The 10,340-nt window shown below is 45.5% G+C and overlaps 1 protein-coding gene across 16 annotated transcripts in view; it reads right to left on the minus strand.

The window, feature by feature from the left end:
- Nucleotides 1–9,904, minus strand: part of baz2ba (bromodomain adjacent to zinc finger domain, 2Ba) — a 29,217-nt gene extending 19,313 nt beyond the window's left edge. For 7 of the 16 annotated variants that reach the window (XM_068730856.1, XM_068730855.1, XM_068730847.1 and 4 more), the window contains exons 1-8: nucleotides 9,481–9,902; nucleotides 5,644–5,835; nucleotides 5,357–5,518; nucleotides 4,514–4,710; nucleotides 4,174–4,386; nucleotides 3,419–4,045; nucleotides 799–1,558; nucleotides 123–392 (exon numbers count right to left, since the gene is read on the minus strand). In XM_068730856.1, the coding sequence (XP_068586957.1) occupies nucleotides 123–392; nucleotides 799–1,558; nucleotides 3,419–4,045; nucleotides 4,174–4,386; nucleotides 4,514–4,710; nucleotides 5,357–5,518; nucleotides 5,644–5,835; nucleotides 9,481–9,658 (2,599 nt within the window). In that variant the 5' untranslated portion in view covers nucleotides 9,659–9,902. Of the gene's footprint in view, nucleotides 1–122; nucleotides 393–798; nucleotides 1,559–3,418; nucleotides 4,046–4,173; nucleotides 4,387–4,513; nucleotides 4,711–5,356; nucleotides 5,519–5,643; nucleotides 5,836–9,480 lie in introns of all 16 variants that reach the window. The other 9 variants (XM_068730853.1, XM_068730858.1, XM_068730845.1 and 6 more) reach the window with 3 other exon arrangements.
- Between the last annotated feature and the right edge of the window lie 436 nt (nucleotides 9,905–10,340).

The following is a 10,340-nucleotide window of genomic DNA, read 5'->3' on the forward strand; positions in this document are numbered from 1 at the left end:
AAGTAACTTCTTAAATCCCTTGTGTCATTCTCATCTGCAACACATCACAATCAAAGCTTTATTTTCTTTTCTTTTTTCCTTATATGAGACCCTAATAAAACCATCCTTCATCAACACGTTACCTAATGGAGAGGCTAGGCTGTAGGAGGAAGAGCCTGGAGAGCTGTGATAGGCCAAGGCACTGGAGCTGGTGACAATGGTGGGGGTCTTGATGACCTGTAGGTTGAGAGGGGAGCAGCTGGTGGCGGTGTGGTTGGTTGAGGTGTTCAGTAGTTCTGGGCCTTTGGTTAGCCTGCGAGGAGTCATCTCCTTTTTGGATGGCCCAGACGGCAGCAGCTTTAACTCCTTCACTTTCTTCCCAGAGACGTCGCTGTCCGAGTTGCTGTCAGACTCTGAAATGGGAGTCCAGGGCAAAGTGGGTAAGGATCCATGAAGTTGTTTTTCAGGGGAAAAAAACAGAACATTGTGTAGCTCCAGCCTCTCAACTGGGAGGATTTGTGGCTTTTCTTTGTCTTATGTGACAGTAAACTGAACGTTTTTAGGTTTTGGACTGTTGTTTGGACAAATCCAACAATTCAATGACATCGCTTTGGACTTTGGGAAATTGCCATGTCCCCTTTTTCCCACTTTTGACATTTCATAGACCGGATAATTAATTGACTAATTGAGAAAATAATCGGAAGAGTATTTGATAAATAAAACGATTGTTAGTTGCAGCATTGATGTGAATATCTTAATAATCAGCTCATTGTTAAACTGTGAAAGTTACTTTTACTCCTGTTTACAGAAGTTACATACCTGACAGACTATCATCTGAGTCCTCTTCATCCTCCTCCTCCTCCTCCTCCTCAAGGTCGTCATCCTCATCATCATCGTCGTCTCCCGAGTCGTCAGATTCCTTGTTAGCCGGGAGACCGGCTGTGGGGTTACATGTCCCAGGGATCCCCATTCCGGGAATTCCAACTCCAGGGATACTAACTCCAGGAATCCCGATCCCGGGCTCTCCTCCACGAAACAAATCTACTAGAGACTGTACCAGATGGTTCTGAGAGAAGCCCTTCCAGGCAGCTAAAGGGTCTGCCTGTCCCTGCCCCTGTCCTTGTCCCTGTCCCAGCCCGGGTGTCTGGGCCTTACCCTTGGGGGTCTTGTTCTTTCTGGATCCATGGCCGGTGGCATGGGGTGAGGTAGTGGAGGGCTGTGACGGAGGCCCAGCCTGGGCAGTTGCTTGGGTCCTGCTCGCCCCTGTGCTCAGATTGACAGGCATCGACCCGGCATCGGAGTCGCACTGAGGGGACTTGCCTTGAGAGGCGGAGTCTTTGCGAGGTTTGGTGATGAGGGCCAAAGGTACGTCCTGAGTGATGCTTTGGATGACTCCATTGGGGTGGTGGGGTTCGGGGAGCCCCAGCAGGGCACTCGAGAGGAAAAGGTTGGAGTGATTGTTCTGGGGTGGAGGAGGCAAAGGCGATGAAGACAGAGACGTCCTCTTGGGAGACTTGTTTGGACCTTGCTGCTGCTTCTTTAGCTCAGCTGGGAATGTCTGCCCTTGGGACATGAGAGTCTGGGAATAGAGGAGGAGAGAGGGAGAGAACAAGGAGAGGCAGGGATCCAGCGGGAGGGAGGGAGAGGGAAAGGCAGAACGGGAGGAACAAAGAAAGGTTAGGGAAAAAAAAAATGAGAAAAGAAATGGGACAAAGTGGAGTTGCCCAAGCTGTCAGTTCGCATCGCTGTTGATTGTTTGAGCAGGTGACAAAACTACAATGCTGAACACTGGTACAGCTAACTGTGCCAAAGCCCTTTTCTGGGAAACAAAAAGAACATAAATGCAATAACCGAAGGCATTGTACTCGACCAAGTTCACAAAAAGAGACTCCGAGTATCTCTCCAAAATTGGAATTACTTTGTCTGCAAATTCAAAAAGCTCCATCATCATTATCATCATGCAGCTGGGCATGTTTGCCTGTTTTTTACACTGATGACAAGTTTGGTTCAATCTGTGTTTAAGCAAAGGCAGGTTAGACTTTAATGTTGCACTTTCAACTGGATGTGATATGAAGTGAAACAAATCAATTTCACAGACCATGAAATACAGTAACAGTGCTGAAACCACAGGGGGAATTTAGCTCGTTGTAAACTTCTCTATACTGGTAAAACAGGAAAGGGGAAATGATTTTCACAGAATAAGCTGATCTTAAAAGGTTTAGCTTATTGATTACTGTGGTGCCATTCATATTTCATCTGAAGAAAGGGAATTTGTGTCATAAAGGCAAAGAAAAATGTCAATTTTTATACCATCTGAACCGATGGAAAACATGAATAATACAGTAGCATGTGTGCAGATACAAAGTGTGCTTCAGAATGGGAACGAAACTAAAGTCATTAACCATTTCATCAACGGGCCAAACTTTGCAGCAGTAGAGCAATCACTGTGTAACCACAGTTAATCAGTCAAAAGCTGTTAAAACACATAATGAATTGATAACAGTAATAAATAAATGATGATGAATAAATAAATGATATTTAAAACAAGAGCTTAATAAGCTAAATATGACAGCAAGTTAGATCCAAGATATAAAATGTTAGAAGGTGCGAAACAAATAAATAAACCAGTACAGTACATTCACAACCTAAAGTAAAAACTTCATTACCTTGTGTTAGGGACTAAGCATTTACTTGAGAGTCTGTCAATGATAAATGGTTGCAGAGTGCATGTTTTAAACATTCCTAGTGTCTATTACACAATAACAATCACCCATGTGTATTTTCTGTACAAATATAGTTATTATCTACAGTAGACAATAACAAGATATTCACTTATCCACAGGAACTCAGGACTGTCATGTACATGTATAAATAGAAACATTTGAATATCTTAGATGTCTAGTTGCTTTTCTATGTCCAACAGTTTACTCAAACAAGCATTGCCTCCTAAATCAACTGCACAAAACAAAGATTCTCTCTGATGTCCAACTACAGTTGTTGCTCTGGGCCGTGTTACAGTTTTAAAGAGGCCCTTTGGAACGTGATACAAAATCCCAGCCTCATGTGAATGGGAAATTGCAACAGCCAATGATTATATATTTTAAATTGAGTGTGAAGCCTCACCAGCAGCAGTTCTGTGACTGTCTACGGATGTTGCTTGCTTGGATGTTGTGTGAAACACATGTGGTAAATGGTCACCAGATTAAAAGAAGTGCTGGTAGTGGAGTGGTATTGATGAAGGAAAACAGAGAAATCCAACCGCACACTAAGCTCCAGTGGATAAATTCATTACTGTCAAGTTGATAGGACTAACTTTGCTCACTAAAGATGACTGTTCAGCTACATTTATCTTGTCTACGTCTCACAGCATGTTGTGTATATGCAAAAATAATGTGTCTCATTTGCGTGGATATGGTAAAAAAAAATGAGGGTGGCTTACCTGTTTAAGCCTGAACTCACTGATCTGCGCAAGTGAAGCTTCCAGCTGTTTCCTTTTGTTGGATTTGGCAGAGCCAGGAACAGCGCGCCGAGGAGGCTTCAGCGAGGACTTCTGGGAGCTTCTTACAGATGAGGTCGAACCAAAGGGTTTCGGGGAGGTAGGCAGCGAGAGAGTCGAGCGAGGTGGAGAGGGCACGGAGAGAGGCTTAGGGGAGGAGCAGAGGGAGAGGGGCAGGTGCTGGGGGGAGGAGGAGGGCAGCAGTTTGGGAGGTTTGGGAGAGGCAGTGCTGGCGAGGGCCTTCGGAGACGTGGTGAGGGCGATGGGGGAGGAAGACGGTGAGAACTCCCTGCGGGGCTGAGAGAGGAGTGCCAAGGGCTTTGAGTTGGCAGCCAGGCCGGTGGACTGGATCACACTGAAGTGCTGCTGTGGCCCCTCTGTCCGGGACCTGGAGCTGTGCAGGGCCAGCGGCGAGGTTTGGGACAGGGCCGGAGGGGAGGCAGAGCAAGGGAAGGGCACAAGGTTGGGGGGGTTGGAGGAGACCTTCTGGGCCTTGGTGTCTTTCTTGTCATGGGGTTCCCCAGAGAGTGGTCTGTTAGTCTTTGTAGTTCCAGTGCTTGGTATCAAAACCTGGGGAGGAAATTAAAAAAAGAACTGTTAAAACACAGCCTCTAGTTATGGGCATTAAGTTGAAGTTATTCAACATTTTGGCCGTTATTTAGGTGGCTTCCTAAAAACCTCCAGATTATCCGTTTTACCTTTGTTTTCTTCTTTGACCGCTTCTCAGAGTCTGATAATTCACTCTGCTTGTCCTCCTCGTCGTCATCCTCGTCATCATCATCGTCGTCTTCGTCGTCCTCCGCCAGGTCTTCCAGATCACTGCTGAGGGACCCGTCACTTGAGCTGTCTGAGGAAGTGCCTGACTCACTGTTGCTTGCCACACAAGTGTCTGCTGGCTTCTTCCGTGGCTTCTGAGTTGAAAGAGAGAAGAAAAAAAAGAAGAAGCAAGGATCAGCTGCACTGAATAATGCATTACTTGTGCATTTCATGTGCCACTTCTTTTTAAAACTGAGGGCTAAACTCAGTCTGAGTACTGACCTTCTCTTTAGTTTTGTGGATGGGCTTGTCCACCAACTCTGCTGGATTGCTCTGAGGGCTGCTACGGTGACTGTTAGAAGGATCTGAATTTTTGGTTGGCTTGGTCGATGCCTGGACAGGAGCCGGACTCGCAGAAAAGCTCCCTGATTGTGTGGTGGGAGGACAGACCCCGCTGCCGTTCACTGCCCCATTCACCCCTGGAAACACAAACCAGATCTGCCGTATTAATAATCAGCTCCATCTTTTCCAGAGAACTTTGCTATAATAATGAAATATCTGGAACTCGCTGGAGAATGGAACAAGGCTAATAAAAATATTGATTTATACGTGTATCTCATCAAACATGCTGGCTGCGCAAGACACAAGTCCAACATGACTGGTTTACATAATAAAAGATAAATTAAAAGATACTGTGAAATTAAAAGAGTGCAAGAAACAGAGATTATGAGAGGGAACACGGGGGGGAAAAGACGGGGAGAGGGATGTTGACAGAATCACTAAGTGAGCGCTGAAAGTCATTAAATCGGTCTTGAAAAGGAGAAATCTCATCATAGGACAAAGTGGATTTAGGTTGTGGAAGAAGAAGACACACATAGAGATGGTGGGAGAGGAGGGACAAAAGAATGCCTCTCAGAAAAGTAACAGATTAATTCACATACTTCAACACTCACTTAACACTTGATGATATTACTATACGGCTATGTTGATGTTTCATTTGAAACAAATAGAAATGTCCCTTTGTCACCTGCTTCTCTCCTGCTATGTCTATTCCAATAACCAATTTTCTGTGTTCGCAACGTAACTGTGAGGATCAATGAATGGGTCTTCAGGGGAGGGCTGTACCTTTAGGTGGGGCATGGCTATTCTTGCCGGGCATCCTGATCTGAACAGGACTGGCGCTGTGGTTGGGCTGAATGTGAGGGCTGAAGAAGGGAGGGAAGCTGATGAAAGAGGGGAGAAAGGCAGCAGCTCCCCGTCCATGGGCTTCAGCGGCTCGCCACCACTCTGTTGGAGGGGAGGGGGGAGGAGAGGAGAGGAGAGGAGGTGAGGTGAGAGGAGAGGAGAGGAGAATTAATGATGCACTCCCATTTAGTCAATTGAACCCAAAACTCAAAAGTCTTCCGTCTTACCGGAGAGAGCTCCTAGCTGGGGGTGGGCAGCCAAAGCAGCTGACATGCCCAGGGAACCCAGGCCTCCGAACTCGGGCCTGCCTGCTCCGGCAGTGTAGAGGGCTCCGAAGGCTGGGTGGCTGACCAGAGGGAAGGCACTTGACAATGTGGAGCCAATAAAGGGCTGCTCTCCTCCCGCCCCAAACAGACGGCCTGCGATAGATCCAAACCAAGAAGGACGCGTTCAAATGCAATCCATAACAAATATAGCCAGCGTACAACAACACGCTGGCCATTTTCTTGAGGGAAGTTGTTAGTATTTAATAGCGTTTTGTTGTTTCAAGCTACTGTTTCAGTTTAGGTACTGATATAACAGTCCTATATCACAGGATTAAATGATTTCCATACAGAAGGCGAACTCTAGTTTCTAAAAATACTTCTGACTTCATTTTACTATTTGTACGTATCCAAAAGAAAGAAAAAAAAGTTTGACATGTTCACACAGCTGATATGACAGTTGTTTATTGCACCTTTAGCACAACTCATTGCCCTACTGCTAGTTTTGTATGTTTATTTGTGTGAACGCTGTTCACAAATTACCTCGCCGAGCTCTTTTCATGTGAGGCCCATCAGGGTGTATGAAACTAGATATAAACAGCTGTTGAAAGTGTCGACTGTAGAAGAATTAAATACAGAACGACGTTTTCTATTAGTGTGAGAATTAACTTTAAATTTAGCTTTCACTGGGTGCAAAATGCACCTCATTTCAGAGGGCAGCCGTACTGTTTCTGAGCATGAGAGACGCTTGCTTCAGCGTGATGCTGTTCTGTCTGTGCAGAATTTCAGCACACATATTTGTGTGTTGATATTTCTTCAGTTTAGACAGTGTCTGAACATAAGACACACAAAGACCGCATAGTGTCGGTGAGAACAAAAAAAAAAGAAGTGCGTGCATAAGGTGTAAAAAGAGAACCTCTTTCTATCATTTTTGGCATTCAATTTCCGCACAGAAGAATACTTCATCAACATCATCATCGTCTAGCGTTTTCCTGAGCACAATCATTTCTGGCAGGGGCGACTGCCACGTATTACCTCCTCCCAGAGTCAGATGCAATTTGGTGTGAGCATATTTCATGCAAATTCAATTTCTATTCCAGAAAAAAAAAGGGAGAGCAAGCCTGCTTGGTGCCTCTGCATAAGCCAGGTAATACACATGCAAAAAGAAGGAAAAAAAAAAAAAGAAAAAAAAAAGTGATGACTGAAGAAAAGGAAAGCGTTGTGCATGGTGTAGATGAAAATGTCAAACTACTATACACTTGCACACGCCACTGAAATGTAAAACAGAGTGACACCGGAGCTCAGTGTTTTCTGAACTAATGCAGTCTGGGATCTAATTATCCAGAGGGAGACTTTACAGAGTGGGGCCAGTTATGTATGCTCTACTGAAACACCGAGGAAGGCGGTTAATCAACACGATTCTGCAGATGCATCTCGGAGACTATATTTAAAGTGAGAATCAAACCGTTTGCGGTAATGTGACGAGAAACGCAAGCCCTGCCGACGTGCCAGCGGCGCGACGTGTGAGAGTATGGCCCCTTTTGTGTTGGCTTCAAGGCCCCCCCCCCCCCCCTCTCTCTCCACCACAAGACAGCAAGATCTGCCTTTTGAATGTCATTAGAATATGCTGAATATGGAGAGGCCGCCTTGCCAGCGTCAGCTAGCGGATACGAAGATAAACGACTGCAATGCAACCCCCAGAAAGGCCAGCCACAGCATTCACTTATGCCTGGGGTGCCCACCTCTCCCCCCCTACCCCGCGCACACACCCCTCTCCTTTCTAGGCATCTGCAAACGCCTTTTCAATATTAATGCAGGCTTCCAGAAGGCGAATAATTAAATCTAAAAATTTGAAGCGAGAGAGAGAAGCACGGGAAAGACATACCTAGGATTACCTGCTCTCTCTCTCTCTCTCTCGCTCTCTCTCTCGCCCGCTTTCTCATTCTGTTTCAATCCTTCCTCCACTCTGACAAACTGCACCGCCTGCTTTTTTCATGTTTGGATGCTGCCGAAGGGGGATTAATTTGTTGTTTGTTGCAGTCAATCAAATTTCCACAGACAGATTTAAGTTAATTGCATCCGTGAGTTGATCCCAGAAGAAGAGAGTGCTACAAGCGCCGATCGGCTTTTATTCTCCAAGTGATATCCTCATCAATGACACACGCGTGCACACACACACACTCACACACACCCACACCGTCCGTGCTCATTTATATGTTCTTCAGATTTTTTTTCCCCCTTAAGTGTTATTGGCACGTTGGCAAAGGACCTTGAATCAGTGCCTTCACAGTCTGTGATTACACTATATCGTTGCAATACGTAACTACTGATGTTACCTGCTTGCATAGTTCACTTGACATATTCTAGTTGATCTGGTTGAGAATGTTTTTCCTTTTAATTAGAATACTTGGCTCTGGGAAAGCGAAGGAATACTTCCACTTGCTTGGCTTATTTGTGAATGTGATTGCGGATACATACGGTATTGTACATTGTACAGTATTTTGCATTACAAGTCCACGCGATGAACGAGGGACGACATAGAAAAGAGGTTGGCTTGCATACAAATACACACACACACACACACACACACACACACACACACACACACAGCGCAGCAGAAGTTCAGAGCTAACAGCCTGCCTCTCAGCATTTCATTTGACGCTCAGTCCAAAATCGCTTATCTAGAAAATCTGAGCACACGTAATGGCACAGAGGGATAAGAGGGATGTATAATGCATAAGGAGGAGATGCTCCTAATGGCTTCTTCTTTGGGGCAACACTGAGGAGATGGAGGACAAAACAAGGGGCTTTATTTTGCTCTCTCCTTCATCTTCTCGTAACAGACAGAAAACACAACAATCAGGGAGAATATGCTATTCCCTGCTCAGCGCAATCTTTTGGGGTTTTTTTGTGCATGGATGTCTGTGTGTGTGTGTGTGTGTGTGTGTGTGTGTGTGTGTGTGTGTGTGTGTGTGTACAGCAGGGCTTATGAAAAAACAGCAAGACATTAAGAAATGAGGAGAAGGAGAGCATGAGCAAATGATTCACTCGCTCTCACAAGGGATATCTGAAAAGCACACAGAGATACAAACACATACACACAAATATACACACTCCTCTTTGCCTAATGGCTTTGACCAATACATAGAAAAGAGGCTGGGAGCTGGACAGGGCTGACTAGACACTGAGTGGCTGACAAATGTTAAATCATGCAGGCAGAAGGTCTCTCTCTCTCTCTCTCTCTCTCTCTCTCTCTCTCTCTCTCTCTCTCTCTCTCTCTCTCTCTCTCTCTCTCTCTCACACACACACACACACACACACACACACATATGCATGCACAAGTGTCGTGCTGAGCCTGACTCTGAGGCAGCTGGAACCGGAGAGCTGAAGGTTGTCAGGAGACATGGCGAAGCATGTGTGTGTTTCTCACACAAAAGAGCCCCCTAATTGTTTGGGATTCATTAATGCAGCAGCTTTTCAATTGCAACCCAAGCTGTCAGGAAAAAAAAAAATAAAAAAATCCTTGTAGCTGGGAGAGAGGTGTATTCACACAGGCAAAATAACTGCATAATTAATACTGGAGGAAACTCATTCTTCATGGTAAGGAAATGAAGAGGATTCTGAATGCTATCGAGACATGAAGGTGACCATATTTGGCATGTTTTTTTCGTGGCTGTATTGAAAATGTTTGCAATGTGCGGCTGGTACTTCTTTTTTTTTTCTCTCTCTCTCTCTCTTCTGTACATGTGGTTTTTTGAAGAGACGGAAGATCGACAGAGGGAGGAAAAAAGCGTTTCTTACCAGAGGTGCTGAGGTTGGATCCCAGTGCTGAGGGGCTCGGGGCCAGGCTGCTCTTAGAGTGGGGAGCAGGGGATGATGCAGAGGACGAAGAGGAGGAGGAGGAGGAGGCCGCAGGGGAGGAGGTGCGAGCAGCAGACAGGGTGGGCGCAGGGGAGGCCAGCCGCTCTCCAGACTCCATATCTGTCAAACACAATCCAATCAGCGGGGTTACAATAGCAAAGCACACCCGCCCGAACACTCACAAACACGCGCTTAAACACACACACACACACACACAAATGCATAGTGTCACACCTACACAACGTGTTCACGCAAGCGCACGCACACACACACACACACACACACACACACACACACACACACACACACACACACACACACACACACATCTCCTGACACTTTTCCTTTCACATCTCACTTCCCCTGAACAATATTTCTATTTAGCTATGCTCACTGGCTCCCAGCCTCCATTGATTCTATATGGGGGTAAGAAGGAGGATGACGTCTTTAAGGACTCTGGTACCGGACAACAAAGCACATTTTGATGCAAAAACAAAAATGCCGGCGCTGAGAATAAGTTCTGCATCAAGACTTCACTTTTACCGAGAACTCGCTTTTGAGGTGGAAGTGGGATGTTTGGGGGAGACTCAAAGAGCAAAATGTTTCACTTTTTTTTTTGTCATTCTCTTAAAAACAAGCGCACACACATGCACACACACACACACACACACACACACACACACACACACACACACATCTGTGTTTGCCAAACAGGATCCCTTTACAACTCCTTGAAGAAAAAGAATTACATTTAAATTTTAAGAGCTCTTTGAGGCCTTTAAAGACAACATTTCTACCCG

Source organism: Cebidichthys violaceus, unplaced genomic scaffold (assembly GCF_023349555.1).
Source record: "Cebidichthys violaceus isolate CVI_PGR_0920_01 unplaced genomic scaffold, fCebVio1.0.p SCAF_5, whole genome shotgun sequence".
NCBI lineage: Eukaryota > Metazoa > Chordata > Actinopteri > Perciformes > Stichaeidae > Cebidichthys > Cebidichthys violaceus.